The sequence below is a fragment of the Sesamum indicum genome, unplaced genomic scaffold (assembly GCF_000512975.1).
Source record: "Sesamum indicum cultivar Zhongzhi No. 13 unplaced genomic scaffold, S_indicum_v1.0 scaffold00057, whole genome shotgun sequence".
NCBI classification, from domain to species: Eukaryota; Viridiplantae; Streptophyta; class Magnoliopsida; order Lamiales; family Pedaliaceae; genus Sesamum; species Sesamum indicum.
Genome location: NW_011628041.1, coordinates 33,776 through 52,126, shown reverse-complemented (window position 1 = coordinate 52,126; position 18,351 = coordinate 33,776). Strand labels below are relative to the sequence as shown.

The window sequence follows — 18,351 nt, the reverse complement described above, 5'->3', positions numbered from 1 at the left end:
TAAATAGGCCAATGAACTCCATCCATAAAATATCTTTCTCCTATGATCATTTCTTCAATCCAACCATTTGGAATTGTTGAGGAAATATTCATTCCTCTAAATATTTCATTATCAAATTCATCTAGATTTATTTCCATCAATATATTCTCTTGAGAGGAAATCAGGGAGACTATTTGTCTCTCCTTTAATATATTCAATGGAGAAATTAAATGGGGCAAGATGTGCTTGCCATCTAGCAAACATTTGTTTAGAAACATCATGTTTAAAATCTTTATTAAACATAAATTTAGCAGCAGAACAATCTGTCCTAATAGTGAATTCTTGATTAAGTAAATCATCTTGAAATTTTAAAACACATTTAACAATTGCAAGAACTTCTTTAGCAACCGTAGCATAATTTCTTTGGGCTGCCTTCCATTTCCCTGAATGGAATCTAACAAGGAATTCTTGTTTATTTTCATCAATTTGTTTTAGTATTCCTCCAAATCCAATATCAGAGGCATCTGTTTCAATAATTTTCTTCCAATTTGGATTAGCAAGAGTTAAACATGGTAATGATTTTACCTTTTGTTTAATTAACCTAACTGCTCTTGTATGTTCATTAGTCCATTCTGATGGATTCTTCTTAAGCCTATCATACAATATTGTTGTATCTTGGGCAAGGTTCTTATAGTAGGGGGCTATATAATTTAGACTGCCTAGAAATCTTTGTAGTTGAGTTTTGTTAGTAATTTTATCAGGGAATTTATCAGCGAATTCAATACTTCTATAGATGGGTATAATCTCTCCCTTTTCAATATGATGGCCAAGAAATCTGACTTTTGTTTGAAAAATGCTCATTTTTTATTTTGATAAAACCAAACCATTTTGGATAACTAAGGTTTTAAACATTTCTAAATGCTTAAAATGGTCCTCAATACTATTTGAGAACACTAAGATATCATCAATATAAACAATGATAAAATTAGAGAATTGATTAAAAATATCATTCATAATATTTTGGAATTCTGAAGGAGCATTTTTTAGTCCAAATGGCATAACATTCCATTCATAATGTCCAAATGGGACTGTGAATGCTGTTTTGTATCTATCTGATTCATTTATTTGAATTTGCCAATATCCTGATTTCAAGTCAAATTTTGAGAAAATTATTGCCCTATGTAACCTGTCTAACAAGTCCTTTTTATTAGGAATCGGATACCTTATCCATTTTAAGACTTTATTAAGAGGTTTGTAGTTTATTACGAGTCTAGGTTTTCCTCTTTCTTTTTCTGCATGTTTGTTAACATAAAATGCAGTACATGACCATGGTGACTTTGAAGATCTAATTAGTTTTTTCTCAATTAAAGAATTAATTTCATTTTTACATAATTCTAAGTATTCACTATTCATTTGGCATGGTCTTGCCTTAGTGGGGATGTTCGCTTCTGAAAATTCATTTTCATAAGGAAGGTTAACAATATATTTTTTTCTATGCCAAAAAATATTGGGATGTTCATCACATATTTCTAGTTCAAATTTATTTTGGATCATTTTAATCTTCCCTTGTAATTTAGGATTTTTAAGTAATTCATTTATCTGTATTGAATTTATTTCTTCCTTAATAAAGCATATTGGTTAGTTTTCCAAAACCCACAATTCTTTTCTTTCCAAACCAGAATGGTGATTACGCGGCTTTTCAAAGAAATCGGAGCAGTAAAATTGGGTTTGAATTATACAAAGTGTAAAACTCAATGGTTCAACCTTCTTGATTTCAAAATATGGAAGAAAAATTGACAACGAAGAATTAATAGGGGCATTGGTTACTTTTGCGTTAGAAACTAGAAGAGACGAATATGAAGATAGGTACGCTACCATTAGGTTCTAAAATATCATCAAAAAACACACATTAGCAGCCAACATATGTTTTAATTGAGCATTTAAATCCTACTTAAACTTTTGATTCCCACACAATCCTTATCGATATGAGGTTATCTACTTTGCACGAAATTAGCAAACCAAATTCAAACTCTAGCCCTCGCTCTTGTAAAGGACAAGTATGAATCACATATACCAAGTGACATGCTTCACTTGTAGAATCAAATAAACGCATGTTACAAGTATTACTGAAAAATGATATATCAACAACAAAACTTGCAAATAAAAGAATTCCTCCTAAATTACCAGTAACAACACTTCTATAAGAGACTATAAATCGTATGACATCTATCCTTTGCATTAATACATAATAATGAAGTAAGGCACAAAAGAAAACAACACAAATGTCACTGCGGCATGCTCTAATTTGAAGCATAAAAACAGATACTGCATAACCAAGAATATACCTTTCTAGATGGCACTTGAGAGAAAATATTCTGCTGGTCCATTAATTGGTTTAGGAAGTTTCATCACAGTCCCAAGAGAATATTAAGATACTAAAAGTCGAGTTAAATTAAGAGTAAGAGATGGATGGTGGCACTGAGCTTTCAGCGGATCACATATAAAGAAGTTCCATCACAGTCCCAAGAGAATATTAAGATACTTAAAACTCAAGTTCAAATAAGAGTAAGAGAGAGTGGAAGGATGGCGGTCAGCTAGCAGTGGATCACATATATGCATTAAGAGATGAAGCAGGCAAATTAATCAGCAAACATAATGTTACTTTCTGCTCCTCAAGTAGACGAAGAGTCACTAATCAAAATGAAGATATACATGGTTTTCCATTAACTTCAAGCAGTAGTTTTGCTCTGGATTGTGTAATTGACAACATCAGCATCTTGCTCATATAGCTCCATATGTTAACAAGTGGAGCCAAAAAGTTTCGGCACCAAAGTCCTACGAGAACAGAGGATCACTGACAGAATTTTCAGAAAACTTCAAAAGATATCACTAGACAAACCTCTCACATAGATACAAAATCATTTCTAAAGAAAACTTTTGTGAAAAGCTTGTAAGTGTACATATAATCCTTTTACATCAATGAAAATAATCTTTTCCGAAAAGAAAAAAAAAAAAGAAAATCATTTCCGTTGCATTTTTGCATGCGTTTAGATTATATAACTTCCAGCAAAGAACTTTCTAAAACAGAAAATGCATACATTCATATTATTGCTACAGTCACATTCATATTAAAAGAACAGAAAATGCATACATTCATGGCCACTTGTCTCTGTAGCTGTAAGCATCAATCACAGCAAGGCCAGCAAAAATCGTGCCTTCTTCAAACGCTCAAACCTTTTTGAACAACTTGGAAGAAGCCCTGAAAACAGCTATGACACTCAAGTTTGTCTCTTTGGAGTGTATGAGAACGTTCAAAATTTAGTTGTTATACACGATTTTATTAAAACAAGTTTGTCTTCCTTTTATACTAACTTGTACTTATTATTACGCTTAGCAAATTTACCGCACAAATGCATGCGTATAGACCTACGTTTGAGTCAAGTTTTGTGGAATTCTGATAACGTTCAAAATTTAGCTATTTTGCACGGTTTTATTAAAGCAAGTTTGTTTCCCTTTTATACTAATTTGTAGTTTTTATTACGCTTAGCAAATTTACCACAACTATGTTTATGGCTAATGTATAAACTGCTTTCTCTTCTGAGATATTATTTTCAATTTTTACTGTATTTAATATTTCATCTTTATCAGTTTGGCTGAGATAATTATCCCACCATCCCTTTAATTGGCCAGTAAATCCAGCTATGATCATTTTTGCAATAGCTTTATCGAAATTATTATTTCCTTTACAAATAGTACTGTACATCATCATTCTATGTATAGTATTATAAATTTGTCTTTCTGTAAATCCATCAATGTTCCATTTATAAATTTGTTTCCCATTATAACTATGTTGGTCAATTATCTCTTGTTCTTCATAAAGGACATCTTGGGGTGTTGGCCTAGGATAATAAAATTTGGTTTGCATTGGCTTCCTGGCAAATTTTTCTATTTTGTTAATTTCCTCCATAAATTCGTCTTCATAATCCTGAGGATCTCCTTCATTATTTAGAGTATTTAATTTTAGAGTTTTAAATTTCTGATCTAATAGCTTTTCTAGGTCTCCTATAGGTTTTAAATTAAAGCCTACAATATCTGGGGGTGGTTGTATTGAGGGTCTTGCGATAATTTCTCCTCTTGTCTCTTCAACTATTGTTTTAGTTGAGTTAATTTCCTTTTGCCAATTCTTTTGCCACTCCATAATCTTATCTATCTTATTATTTAATTCCATAATTTGTTCTCCTATAACATTTAAGTATAAGTTGGCATAATTTTGCTTCTTTAGTAACTCATTTATTTCTGTTATTGTAACTATTAAGGTGTTATCTTCAATTAATTTGGAAAATGCTTTAAAATTAATCTCAGTTTCATTAGAATTCATTTTGAAAGGTTGTTGAGGGGGAAAGACATTATTAAGGATTTTCCCGTTTTCTAGGAAATATTTTCTCTCTAACACATTTAAATATTGTTTTGAATATTTGGTTATAAACCATGGAACAAAGGTAACTTTCTTATTCCATACAGATAGTTCCTTATAGAATTGGTTTGAAATCTCATTTTGTTTGTCAGGAGGGAAATTTTTAAAAAACCATTTTCTAAAGGGTTCCCACCTTTTTTTTGAAAATTCTTCCTTAATTTCTTTTCTAGCCAGGGATCCCGGACTAAAGTCGATCATGTCTGTATAATTTTCCAATGGAATTTCATAGGCAATTATGTCTTGTGTGTTCATTTATAAACAAAAATTCGTTTCTGAAGTTAATTCTTCATTTAGCTTAGGATCCTTATATACTCCTTTAACAATATTATTTGGTTGTATCCTTATTTCTTCAACCTTATCATAATTTGAGCTATTAGTTTCTTCTCTGATCTGGGATGTGGATGCTCTAGATGGGGTTGTCACCTCTATTGGTGATATATAAGACATATTAGAATATCTTGAAGAGCAACTTCTTAAATATTTCGACTGATTAACAAAATCTATTATAACATTCCCTTCTGAATTTTGTAATATATTAATGTACATACTTTCAGTATTACTTCTAATGGGGACCTCCTTCTCAATTACCCAATGTTCTGGAAACTCTACTTTGCTCCATTTTATTTGTCTCCTAGTATTAATTCTTGAATTCTGTAAATTTGTTTCAAAGAATACTGTTTGTTCAAGAGTTTTATTATCTTGTGTCTTACAATTAGGATTGAGTGTATGGAGAAGCTTATAGTAAATTCTATAACATATACATATTAATTCTGATCCAGGTGTATAATTATATCCATGGGTCTTAACATTTAACGTTAGTGCATCAAGTATATTAACATCCGACATAGATAACTGTAGATTTGGGTAAACATTAAAAAATACTAGCCCATGGGCTAGACTAGATTGGATTATTCCTATTAGAGATTTCTTCCAGTCTAAATTTCTGGCATCTCTTAGGGCAGCTAAAAAGCTTTCTGGTAAACCTTCTAATGTTAGAGGTTTAAAGGCTATTTGAACAAGACCAATATGTAAAAATTTATATTCTTCTTGGTAATGCCTTATATCCATAGAATCCAAAAGTTTTATTACTTTTTCCTCATTATCAAGAGAGATAGATTCTTCAGTAGTTTTTACTACCTGTTTAGTTTTCCAGAAATCAAATCTTCCGAAATTGTAAATTAATCTAGAATTTACTTTAGGAATTGTCCATTTATTTAGTTGATCTAAATTCCTTGGGAGTTCATACTCCTCTTTTCTTGCATTCTTTACGTGACTGCTATTATTATCAAATAAATACTGCATATTAAACAGAAAGATAAAGGACTGTTGAATTATCCAATATAACTTCAACAACATGTTTATCATTAAACCAAATTATTTAGTTTAACAAAATTTAAATAATAAAAAATATTGAATACTTAATTTAAATATATATCAATAATTTTAATATAACATTTTATATAAGTAAAAAAATCTGATATAATTTTTAGGATTATTATATTCATTTAGTATATTTTATAATAAATATTAAAATATATTTAAATTAAATAATAATTTATTTTAATTAATAATATATAATATTATAAGTGATTTTTATTTATATTCAAATAAAATAGACAAATTGGACATTTGCCTACTTAAAACCCTATTTTTGTGTAATATATTTGTTAGAGGATATAAAGTTGCATATGTAGTGAAGAAGAAAGGTATTTTGGACCATTGCACTACCAAATAGGGTAAGAAAAGACCCCACTCTTATTTCCACCGCGTGTACAACACTTGGACAGGGAAGGTCTTTTTGCAAGATTTCAAAATTTACAGAATTTTTTATAAATATTTATTTAATACAGGCAAGTTTTATGTAATTTTGGGAGAAGACAGCTCTTTTTTTTAACTAGAATTAAGCAGTAGACACAGCAGAAGAAGATGGTTTTGTTGGGTCATCTGATTGCCTTTTCCTCCATTTGGCTTGTTTTGTCTGACTTCGTATTCAGAAGACCACTGACTGTTATTTACTTTTGGGGTCTTGTTTGAAGCAAGATCCTAAGTTTGATCCAAATTTGTGGTATATAGTATAGTTTAAATGGTGTTTTTGGAAGACCCCACATCCCACTTTTGTATTCAACATTTGAAGCTTTCTTTGTGTTGGTTTTTCTCTAATTACAAGAGAAGCCTCACCATTTTCCTCTCACTTCCATTCGCTTACTACTCCCAAGTGATTGTATTCTTCATCGCCTACTCCATCATGTCCCTGTCCCCCTGGACATGCTCTCTTCTTTCTCCTCCCTCACTTTCTCTCTCTAATTCCCCCCAAACCCAGACTCCCCCACCACTCCTTCCCGACCCCACTCGCTCCAAGCGCTCATGGGTCGAATCCCTTCGCTCCCTCACCCGCTCTAACTCCTTTCCACAAGCCATTACCACTTTCATTCAGATGCAGGTCTCCGGCGTCCTACCCGATAATTTCGCTTTCCCCGCAGTCTTGAAGGCCGCCACTGCCCTTCAAGACTTGCCTTTAGGAAAACAGATTCATGCCTCTGTTGTTAAGCTCGGCTATGATTCTCTCTCCGTCACTGTTGCCAATACACTTTTGCATATGTATGGTCGATGTGGGGATGATGTCTGCCAAGTTTTTAAGGTATTCGATAGAATTCCCCAGAGGGACCAAGTTTCTTGGAACTCCTTGATAAATGCTTTATGTAAATTCGAGGAATGGGAGTTAGCTTTAGAATCTTTTCGCTTAATGGGATTGGAGGGCATCGACCCTAGTTCTTTTACTTTGGTAAGTGTAGCTCTTGCCTGCAGTAACTTGAATAAGCACGATGGATTAAGGCTGGGAAAGCAGGTTCATGGGTATACTCTGAGAATCAATGAACAAAAGACCTTTACAAACAATTCTTTGATGGCAATGTATGCAAAACTAGGGAGAATTGATGACGCTAAGATTGTGTTCGAGAGGTTTGCTCAACGTGACATGGTTTCTTGGAACACAGTTATTAGTGCATTTTCCCAAAATGATAGGTTCTATGAAGCATTGGAGTACTTCAGTTGTATGAAAGACCAAGGATTTCAGCCTGATGGTGTCACATTTTCAAGTGTGCTTCCTGCATGTTCCCATATGGAGTTGTTGGATCTTGGAAAAGAAATCCATGCTTATGTGATCAGGAATGATGATTTTGTGTGGAACTCCTTTGTGGCCAGTGCTTTGGTAGACATGTATTGCAACTGTAAACAAGTCATAAGTGGGCGTAGAGTTTTTGATGGTTCACAAGATCGGAGGCTTGGACTCTGGAACGCCATGCTTGCTGGTTATGCCCAGAATGGGTTTTATACAGAGGCAGTGATGTTATTTATGAAACTGGTTGCTGTCCCGGATCTTTTCCCGAACCCAACCACAATGGCTAGCGTTCTGCCAGCTTGTGTCCATTGTGAAGCTTTTGCAGATAAAGAGGCTATGCATGGGTATGTTTTGAAGTTGGGTCTTGGAAGGGACAGATATGTGCAAAATGCATTAATGGACTTGTACTCTAGGATAGGACGGATAGAAAACTCAAAGTATATATTTGACAATATGGCGAGTAAGGATATTGTGTCTTGGAACACGATGATAACTGGTTACGTGGTTTGTGGTTACCATGAAGACGCCCTAATTTTGCTGCATGAAATGCAAATAACTGGAGGGACAAGTGAAGAGAATGATGACTTTGATAATAATTTCAAGGTCTCATTTAAACCTAATTCAGTAACACTCATGACCATCCTTCCTGCTTGTGCTGCTCTAGCAGCTCTAACAAAAGGAAAAGAGATTCATGCTTATGCCATTAGGAATGCACTAGAATCCGATGTGGCAGTTGGAAGTGCATTGGTTGATATGTATGCCAAGTGTGGTTGCTTAGATATGGCTAGAGGAGTTTTTGAGAGCATGCGTAACAGAAATGTAATAACATGGAATGTTATCATTATGGCTTACGGGATGCATGGAGAAGGAGAAGAGGCCTTGGCACTTTTTAAGAGGATGGTGGCTGAAAGGACCAGAGGTGGAGAAGTGATGCCAAATGGGGTTACATTTATTGCAGTTTTTGCAGCATGCAGTCACTCTGGGATGGTTGACGAAGGCCAACAGTTGTTCCAGAGTATGAAAGAGAGCTACGGAGTTGAGCCTAATGCTGATCATTACGCTTGTGTAGTCGACTTGCTTGGTCGAGCAGGTCGGCTGGATGAAGCATTTGAAATCATCAACTCCATGCCTACTGGACTCGACAAGGTAGGGGCATGGAGTAGTTTGCTCGGTGCTTGTAGGATCTACCAAAATGTGCAGCTAGGGGAAATTTCAGCCCTTAAACTGCTAGAGTTTGAACCAACCGTTGCTAGCCATTATGTTTTACTTTCTAATATCTATTCTTCGGTTGGGCTTTGGGAAAAAGCTAATGAAGTTCGGAAAAACATGAAGGAAATGGGGGTAAGGAAAGAACCCGGATGCAGTTGGATTGAATGTGGTGATGAGGTTCATAAGTTCTTGGCTGGAGACACGTCACACCCCCAAAGCGAGCAGCTGTACGAGTTTCTCAGCGATTTATTTACCAGAATGAAGAAGGAAGGGTATGTGCCGGACACATCTTGCGTTCTTCACAATGTTGATGAGCAAGAAAAGGAAAACTTATTGTGCGGACACAGTGAAAGATTGGCAATTGCTTTTGGTCTCCTTAATACCCCTCCTGGGACAACTATTCGGGTGGCCAAGAATCTGAGAGTTTGCAACGACTGTCATTCTGCTACAAAATTTATCTCTAAGATTGTAGATAGGGAGATTGTAGTGAGGGATGTGAGGAGATTCCATCATTTCAAAGATGGAGCTTGCTCTTGTGGGGATTACTGGTGAGGTATATTTAGGCATTGAAGATGGAGATATGGATGTTGTTGTAATATACTGATTATTCAAATACCATTATTTAACACGTATGGAGATGATGAATGACTTTATATTCTATTTCAGTTTCACTGACATGGATATAAAGCAAGACATGTAAATCAATCTTAGTAAAGATGCTCCAATGAGGAGAGACTAATAAAAGTTCAAATGCAACCATGCTGGATACAACAAAAAACAATAGCCTTTTTGTACTTGTCATTTTACTTGGTAAAGTATGTTTTATTAAAAACATTCTCAAAGTGATTTGAAATTTTATTCAAATTTATCCAAAAATAATCTTCAAAATTTATTTTGTTTTATAAATTATGTATACAAAACATATTTTACAAAATAATTTATTTATATTAATAAATACAAGTAAATATGTGTAAATATATAGTGCATATAATATTTTAAAAAGTTATATAATTTAATAAAAAGTTATGTTATATAACTTACAAATTTGTATTTCAATTATATATATGCATAATCAAAATATTTATATCATTACTCCAAAAATTATACACTACTATAGATTAATTATATTATACATTTGCATATTTTGCAGTGTACATATATTTGTTATGATAATTTATTTTTAAAAAAAGTTCAATATATAAAACAACACAAACAAAAATTATATAACTTTTTTAACAATTTTGTAAAAGATATAATGTTTTGTAAACTTATAGACTTTATAAAGATTCTATACTAATTATAAAAATTATAAATATTGCATAGTTATTTTAAATAAACTTTTTATACTAAATCAAATTATAGTTCAGCGGAATTATTGTTATAGATATATTTTAGATGGTGCAAATAATAAGAACATTTTATCATTAAAAAATCGATCGATATCATAAATGGCTATTTTGTTATATTTTATAATTTAATGGGATGAATATATTCTATGCAGTGAAAATATATTTAATAAAAAATGAAAAATATATTTAATAAAAATTTAAGTAGAGGGAGTGTAGAAAAGCAGTTATGAGATGGTAAGAAAGTGATGAGTAAATAAAGAGATAAGCGAGGTGGGATAATTAATTTGAAGTGAAAGTCATGCGAGCAACATCCCATCACTAACACAGACATCCCACCCACGACACTTCTTACAAATAGAAATTAATTTTTTTTAATTATTATTATTATTATCAAATGAAATAGTATTAGAGGTAGAGTAGTAGTGGCAGTGTTGTTTTTTTTCCTTGTTTGTATTATTTATTACATAAAAATCTCATTTTCCTTTTCCTCCGACCATTTGTTTTCGCTTGTTTTCTCTGAATTCAGACCACTAATTCATTCACTTATTTCTTTTTCTTCTTCTTCCATTTCCCCAACTCACACTTTCCTTCTTTTCTTCTTTTTTTTTTTTTCATTTTTATTTTGATTTTCTTTTCGTTTGGGGTCTTCCAGACAGTTGAACTTTTCTTTTCTTTCCTGTTCTCTGTCTGTCTTTTTTTTTTTTTTTTTTTTTTTGTTGGTTATATTTCCTTTCCATTTCTGTAACCCTTTTCTTTGCTGTTCTTTCATGAGATATATCATATATTATTATTATTATTGACATAGAAAAAGCCCATTTGAAGCAACATCCCGAGCTTTTCACTTCTTGATCCAAATTTCCCGTGTGTGTGTGTATATATATGTAAGGAATAGTATAGTTAAAGGGTACAGAAAATGGACTGTTTTTAAATCTTGGAAGACCCCACCTTTTCCATTCAAGATTTTTCTTCCTTTTTTTCTTGTAAAAAGAGTTTTTGTTTTTAATCATTCTTTCATTTGAAGAAGCTCTTATTAGCTTTCTTTCTGTTGTTTTTTCTCTTACAAGAGAAGGCTGACCATTTCCTCTCGTTTCATTCCCTTCAATTTCGTTGGGTTTATCCTCGCTGATAAACCAAGTGACTGTATTCTTGATCTCAACCCATCTTGTACTCTGTCTCTGCATCAATAAATATACCAAGAATGTATGGAGGCAGTGGGATTCAGAGCAAGAGAGACCTGGAAATAGAGTACCAGGCCCAGATACCCATATTGAGGCCAAGCATCCATGCAAGAAGGGCGAATATGACTGTGAAATTTCAAGATCTGTATGGTTTCACAGTTGAAGGAAATGTTGATGATGTGAATGTTCTGAATGAGGTGAGAGAGAAGGTTAGGCAACAAGGGAGAGTTTGGTGGGCTTTGGAGGCCAGTAAAGGTGCCAATTGGTATTTGGATGCACATGTTTCCTCCACCCTTAAATCTTCCCTCAAATTTTCTACTTTGACCAATGCCATCACTCTCAAGAGGCTTATCAGGAAGGGAATCCCACCAAATTTGAGGCCCAAAGTATGGTTTACCTTATCCGGTGCCGCCAAGAAGAAATCCACCGTCCCTGATAGCTATTACAATGATTTGACCAGTGCTGTTGAGGACAAAGTTACCTCTGCAACCAAGCAGATTGATCATGTATGTGGGGTTTACTTTTCTTTTAATCTCTGTTGGGATTTTGATTGATGCGTAATTTTCGTATTTTTTTGCATCATTTGATTGCTTGTAGGAATGTTTGACATTAATGTTAGAAGTTGGAAAAGAAAGGGTGGGGATGAGGGGTTAGTAGCTAAGAAACCAGTTTGTAGCAATCAATACTTTAAACTGAAATAGTACGAAATTGAGACAGGTTCTTGACACAATTTGCTGAATCATATTCTTGGCACCGGTCCTGTCCTACACATGGATCAAGGATTTGTTTTCGCGACACTCTTGGAAGAATTAGAATAGACTGTTGTCAAATCTTGTTGAGAATAGACTGGATAGATTATGGAAGTTAGTGGACAACTGGCTTTTCTTGTTCGAAATTGATAACTCCGGGCCTGGTGAGAACATAATTTAGAAGAAAACTTAACTCTCCACTTCAAATTGGTATAGTTTAATAGGAAACTCAGAACCATGTTCTCTCCATAATTTTAAAACTGAAGTGTACTGAATTCATGAAACATTTTTGAAACTACAAAAATTATGTCAATTATCTCCATTTGGTTTTAACTCTTAGTTTCTGGAAGGTGAATCAGAACAAGGAACAGAGTAGGTCGAGGTTGGGTAAAGACTACTTTCTTTCCCTGATCAATATTCCTAAGTTCATTTAAATTGCATTTCCTAGTTTTAACTGTCATATTAATCATCGTATCCTAGTGTCATATATGACTAAGTTGCATCTCATGTTTAGCAAGTTTCCCAGTGTTTTCTTTCTATAGCAAATGTAGAAAGTCATCCATGCATCTATTTATCTAAAGGGCAGTCTTCACATATCTTTCTTCGATTTTGTGTTTTAGGTAAATAGCTGTATATAGTGAGTGAGGACATGAAAGAAATATGTACTAGTCTTCGGTTTATGTTGAAAAATGTACTATGATCCAATTCCTTTACAGCACCTGATGTAAAAGTTGACATAAGGATGATTTTTGAATTAGGAAATGCATTTTAGTTCCATATATTTTATAGCTTAACAACATTAGTCATTAGTGTTATAGTTTTAGTTGACCAATTTCTCATCAACCTTTATGTAGACCTATGGTTTTAGTTCTCCTACTCTTTTGTTGACAGCCGGAGTAGTCTCTCAGTTATGGCTGTCTGGCATAAATGCTTGTTCCTTGGAAATAGAGAGCTACCTCATGGAGAAAATTGTCTTCCCCTGGTTAACACATCAAATAAACAAAAATTCTGGTGGATGTTGTGGAATTAATTAAACAAAAATGATATCTAACTGTATCTTGAAAATGAATCATTTTCCTGCTCTGTTGCCCGCATGCTTTGGGTCAGGGCTTCTTTGCTGTACAACGTGCCAAGTGACCCATGTCTTTTTGAGATTTGTGATTTATCTGAAACTAATTCTTCTTTTTGCTTTGGTGTGCCATGTGTTATATATAATGGCTTGTCCATTTTTGACAATTAAATTAGACGTCCAAAACAAACCAGAATTTTCACTCCTCAGCATCAGGAAATGAATCACATGCTTTCATGTGAGAGCTAAATCATGTGCATCAACCCAAGATGTCAGACTAATTGTGGGTGGCAATGATGTGTACGTAAACATCAAGATTTATGGCATAAAAAGTTGCAAATTCCCATACCAGGTTACCGTAGTTATAGGGACACTCTTGGAGTCCACATATCAAATATCTGGAATTTTTCCCAAGACTCGACTATCGTACTTTCTTAAGCCTGCTCATATCTTGATTATTTCCATCGATGGGTGGTAATTTTTCCCTTAGTTTGGTAATGTTACAAACATAATGTTGGTGTTGATGTTGGTGGTGCTCGCTTTCCTTTCTGCTCATTAGGGTACGTATGGTTGAATCAATTTTTCAATTCTAGCATTCACAATCTGACATAATTTCAGTTTAACCACTTGATATTTGACTATGGTCATGAAAGATATGCAGATGCTGACATTATGTGGTGGTCCGTGCAGTTCCTAATTTGTAAAATACAAATCTGATGCAAAGAGTGGAAGTGACTGTGTCTTCTTGTAGATTTTCAAAAGAGTAACACAGTGTACATATAGTAGATAATTTGTCTGAGAATAAACTTTATGGTATAGGGACATTAGCTCTAGGCATAGCAGAATTATGGCATAATTCTTGTAGATAATGCATCCAGCCATTGTGTAATTGTTTCCTAACTTCTGTTCGACATTTAGTCACTCTAAACCTTCATTGGTTGGGATTGCAAGAGTTTGAATGTACCATCCTCACAGTTATTCTTCTACAATGTGGGTGCAGGACCTCCCTCGAACTTTCCCCGGTCACCCGTGGTTGGACACTCCAGAGGGGCATGCTGCTCTAAGGCGTGTTCTTGTTGGATATTCTTTCCGAGATTCTGATGTTGGTTATTGCCAGGTGGGTTTCTCTACCATTCAGGAACGCTATATTATTTGCTCATTCCTCCTTTCCAAATCCGTTCTTTCCGGTAATGGTTACCTAAATGAATATGTTGCAGGGTTTAAATTATGTTGCAGCTTTATTGTTGCTTGTGATGAAAACTGAAGAAGAGGCTTTCTGGATGCTTGCTGTTCTCCTAGAAAATGTGTTAGTTAATGATTGCTACACGAACAACTTGTCTGGATGCCATGTCGAACAGCGAGTGTTTAAAGATCTTCTGACCAAAAAGTGCCCCAGGTTAACTATCGTTTCCATTTCTTGAGCTAATCTGGTTTTATTTCTAACATTGTTCTGGTTCATTTATACGAAGAAGAACAATTATGCAGGATCGCTGCTCATCTGGAAGCTTTAGAGTTTGATGTTTCTCTTGTCTGCACAGAGTGGTTTTTATGTTTATTTTCTAAAAGCTTGCCATCAGAGGTTGGAAAACAGTTATTGGCCTCATATATTTACCATGTATACCTGGATTAGAATAGTTATATTGGCTCATTGATAACAATCTGAGTTTTGTTATTTCTTTCAGACAACACTGCGTGTATGGGACGTTCTCTTCTACGAAGGAGCACAGGTTTTATTTAATGTAGCCTTAGCAATTTTTAAGGTAAAGTTTTCTGAAGTAAAGTGTTGCTTTGTTTCTAAAATTACTGGACCTATGAAACTTGAGGATTGCCTTTTGACGAACGCAGATGAATGAAAGGCAGTTGCTTACGACACATCACGTAGGTGATGTGATTAATGTTATACAAAGAAGTACTCATCACCTGTTCGATCCTGATGAATTATTAACCGTAAGTTTCATTCTGAGTCTATTTCTTCTCTGCTCTTTAAGTTGTGACATTTGTGGCTGATTGAAATGGAGGGCAGACGAGGTTTTGAATGATTTCTTGTGCGTCTTTGGTAGGTTGCTTTTGACAAGATAGGGCTTATGACGACCACAAATATATCAAAGCAACGGAAAAAGCAGGAGCCAGCAGTGATGGCAGAGCTTGATCAGAGAATAAGACGACTAAATTCTGTAAATGAGAGTGAGAAATAGTGTGGAATTGTTGGGAGAAATAGCTTAAGACATGTTTAAGGATACCACCAACATTATCATTTTCATGGAACACTTGTAATTGTAAATTTTGAGTTGTGGAATGCATACTTAATGCTTGGTAGTCTAATTTGGTGGGTTTAGGCCTCGTAATGGATATGGTAAGGCACTACTCAGACCCAAATCCACAAAAAACCCCATAGAATAATGAGCGTGTAGAACTGGACCTAACCCAAGAGCCCATAGAATAATGAGCATGGCAGGGGTGAGGCGGGGAATGAGGGGTGGGGGTGGGTGTGTGCTGCAACAACTTTGATCTTTAGTGCCGCGTGTAAATGTGAGGTGGTGATTTGGGAATCGAGGTGCTAGGTTTCTTGAAATATTTTTTAAGATTTAAAAATATTGATTATTGGGCTAGGTTATTCGGGTCAATTACATTGGATTGGGTAAGTATTGGGTCTGGGTAATTGTAGGGGTATAAATGGGCATAAACTCAATCCAACCCAATTTATATTTTTGTTGGGTTTGAGTCTAATTATTTTTTGTGGGCCTAAATCTAGGTTTTTATTCTTGATAATAGGCTTGGGTAAGATAAAAATCTACTCATTGGACAGACTTAGGTTGATTTTTTTTTGGGTAAATGTAAGTTTCATTAATAAAAAGGTGCATGCGTACAGTACAACAGTCAAATATTGATTTCTCCAATAACAGACCATGGGGTACACCATAGTCTGTATAATGCGGAAGTACTAACAGAGTGTGACAAATTAGCACAAATGATTCTCTGTCTAACATCGTCCACTATGATGGCAGCAATGGAGCTCGGTGGTCGATCAACATGCTCAAAGTGGTGCAAGTTCCGCTCTCTCCAGATATAATAAACACATGCAGCGAGTAATGCACGATAGGATAAATTGACGATATGTTTCCCTCTTCACTTCCTAGTAGCCCACTCCACGTCTAAGGCCCAGTCTCGATTCGGCTATGTTAATCTAACATCCTGTCTCACAGCTATGAGGCATCGTCTGGCATAACGACATCGAAAAAATAAGTTTGTATGTATTTCTATTGCGCCTTCATCATAAAGAACACAGGTGCCAAGATACGACAACCACGGTTTATCTGCCGTGGATAGTTTCCGTAATATAGCGAGGCACAATATGAATGTATGTCTATGGATCTTCAGGGAGCCCGAGAGTAGTGAGACCTAGGTGGATTTGTTGATCATGCACACATCTACTGATTCGGGAAGGTGACAAGATAATCAATTTTAATAGGAAAAAATGCAAGCAGTCCCTTTGTGATATAACAAATGAACAAATTATCCCCTTATGAAAAAAACAAGTAGCGATTTACATTCCTATATTTTTTGGAATACAAAATTCACCTCCTTATGTTTTTCAAAATGAAGCAATTTACCTCCTTGTATAAGGAGGTAATTTGTTTTATTTTAAAAAGTATAGAGGATAAATTACTATATTTTTTTCATATGAAAAAATATGCTCATTTTCAATATTAGGGGTAAGTTAACATTCACCCAATTTTAATACGTAGATAGGTAGGAGTGTGTAGCTCAGTTATCAATCTCGGTATCAAGCTTTTCACTAGTAAAAGATAAAACTAAAGAAAGTAAGACAAATACATTAATTAATCTGAAGTCTGTAGCTTCCCAGAGAAAATATGATCATCTTCCCAAATTACGTCATAGGGCCTCCTTTTTTTTTGTCCAATCATCAAACAAATGAGAAAGAGGAATCTCCTTAAATTCTTATGGCATCTAGAACTTGGCTGAGGCAGCAGAATAAAGGTGGGATTTGCCAATGCATTCAAAACACCAAACTTTACTAGTATCCAGTAATGTGTAAGCTCCTCTCCAAAAAAAAAATAAAAAAGAGTAATGTGTATGCTAAACATATGAATTCATTTCTTATAATAGTACTGTTGGGTTGTGCATGCCTCCTATTATATTACCAAACCAAGCAACTCTAGTTGGCCGATATATAATATCAAGATAGTTCTCATGCCAGTTCCTTTCTTATGAGGGTTTTTGTTCTCTTGCGTGGGAGCTTATAGGTGTAGAAACTTTTCTTGTTCCTTGTTGTTCATCGGTGTCCTGCGTCGGAATTGTCTACCTGGTGAGCTGTTGCGCTCTCTTCAAGGTCGGACCATTTTTTATGCGGGCTTGGACATGACGTGGCTGGGGATCCTCGTTACTTTGGCCTATTTCGTTGTTCCTGCATGTTTTTTGTTCATCTAGGATTTTTTGATTGTTTTCCATTTCGTTTATGTTTCCATCTATTTGTGCGATTATCGTTTCCTTTAGGGTTTGTGATTTTCTCCTCAAGTAGGAGTTTCTTCCAGAACCCAGGGACAAACGGTAATTTCAAATTTCTTCTAGCTTTAGCTGTGTTTGACTTTCATGTTTTCTTCTTCCAGGTGACATTTGAGGCAAGGTCTGCTTACCTGTTTGGAAGCAGGCTCGGGAGATTTAATTGTAGAATCAGAGGCTGTTTGGCTGAGTGGAGAAGGGGTAGTCATTTATCATTCATGTAGTAGGGTATGGAGGCTGAAATTGATTAGTTACGTAGCTGCATGAAGTTGACAGAGGATGAAGAGCAAGCCTTGGTTCTCCTAGGGGGGTTTTGGCATTCGGATTTAGAGCAATACCACCTTTCCTTAGTTGGTCGAATTCTTTTCAATCGAGTTTTAAAATTTGAGGCTTTCAGCACTTTGCTGGAAGGGATGCTCAACCTCGTTAAAGGGATGACGATCAAACAGTTGGATGCGAGAAGGTTTCTACTGTGATTTAATCACACTCTTCATCTAGACAGGGCACTCGATGGTTGCCCATGGAGCTTTGAGAAGAAGGTCATTATTCTCAATAGGGTGCGCACGAATGAAATCTGGCGTAAGTGCACTTGAACTGGTGTGACTTTTATGTCCACATACACAACTTACCCCTTAGCATGATGGACTTGGGAGTTGCAACTTTGATAAGTAATCACATAGGCAAATTTCATGACATGGAGATGGA

The 18,351-nt window shown here is 35.0% G+C and overlaps 2 protein-coding genes and 1 long non-coding RNA gene across 3 annotated transcripts; 2 read left to right on the top strand and 1 right to left on the bottom strand.

Annotated features, from left to right (window-relative positions):
* Window positions 1–1,811: 1,811 nt before the first annotated feature.
* Window positions 1,812–3,272, bottom strand: LOC110013284. Its single transcript, XR_002288442.1, has 2 exons — window positions 3,131–3,272; window positions 1,812–2,814 (listed from the first exon to the last, which is right to left on the bottom strand). It is a non-coding gene; the product is annotated as an uncharacterized LOC110013284 (long non-coding RNA).
* Window positions 3,273–6,456: 3,184 nt separating this feature from the next.
* On the top strand, window positions 6,457–9,438 carry LOC105178760 (pentatricopeptide repeat-containing protein At3g57430, chloroplastic). The gene has a single exon (XM_011102304.2). The coding sequence runs from the start codon at window positions 6,537–6,539 to the stop codon at window positions 9,330–9,332; it is 2,796 nt and encodes a 931-aa protein (XP_011100606.2). The 5' UTR covers window positions 6,457–6,536; the 3' UTR covers window positions 9,333–9,438.
* Window positions 9,439–10,841: 1,403 nt separating this feature from the next.
* On the top strand, window positions 10,842–15,447 carry LOC105178759 (TBC1 domain family member 2B). Its single transcript, XM_011102303.2, has 7 exons — window positions 10,842–11,813; window positions 14,126–14,242; window positions 14,343–14,521; window positions 14,611–14,704; window positions 14,808–14,885; window positions 14,971–15,072; window positions 15,186–15,447. The coding sequence occupies exons 1-7, from the start codon at window positions 11,328–11,330 to the stop codon at window positions 15,318–15,320; spliced, it is 1,191 nt and encodes a 396-aa protein (XP_011100605.1). The 5' UTR covers window positions 10,842–11,327; the 3' UTR covers window positions 15,321–15,447.
* Window positions 15,448–18,351: the final 2,904 nt, after the last annotated feature.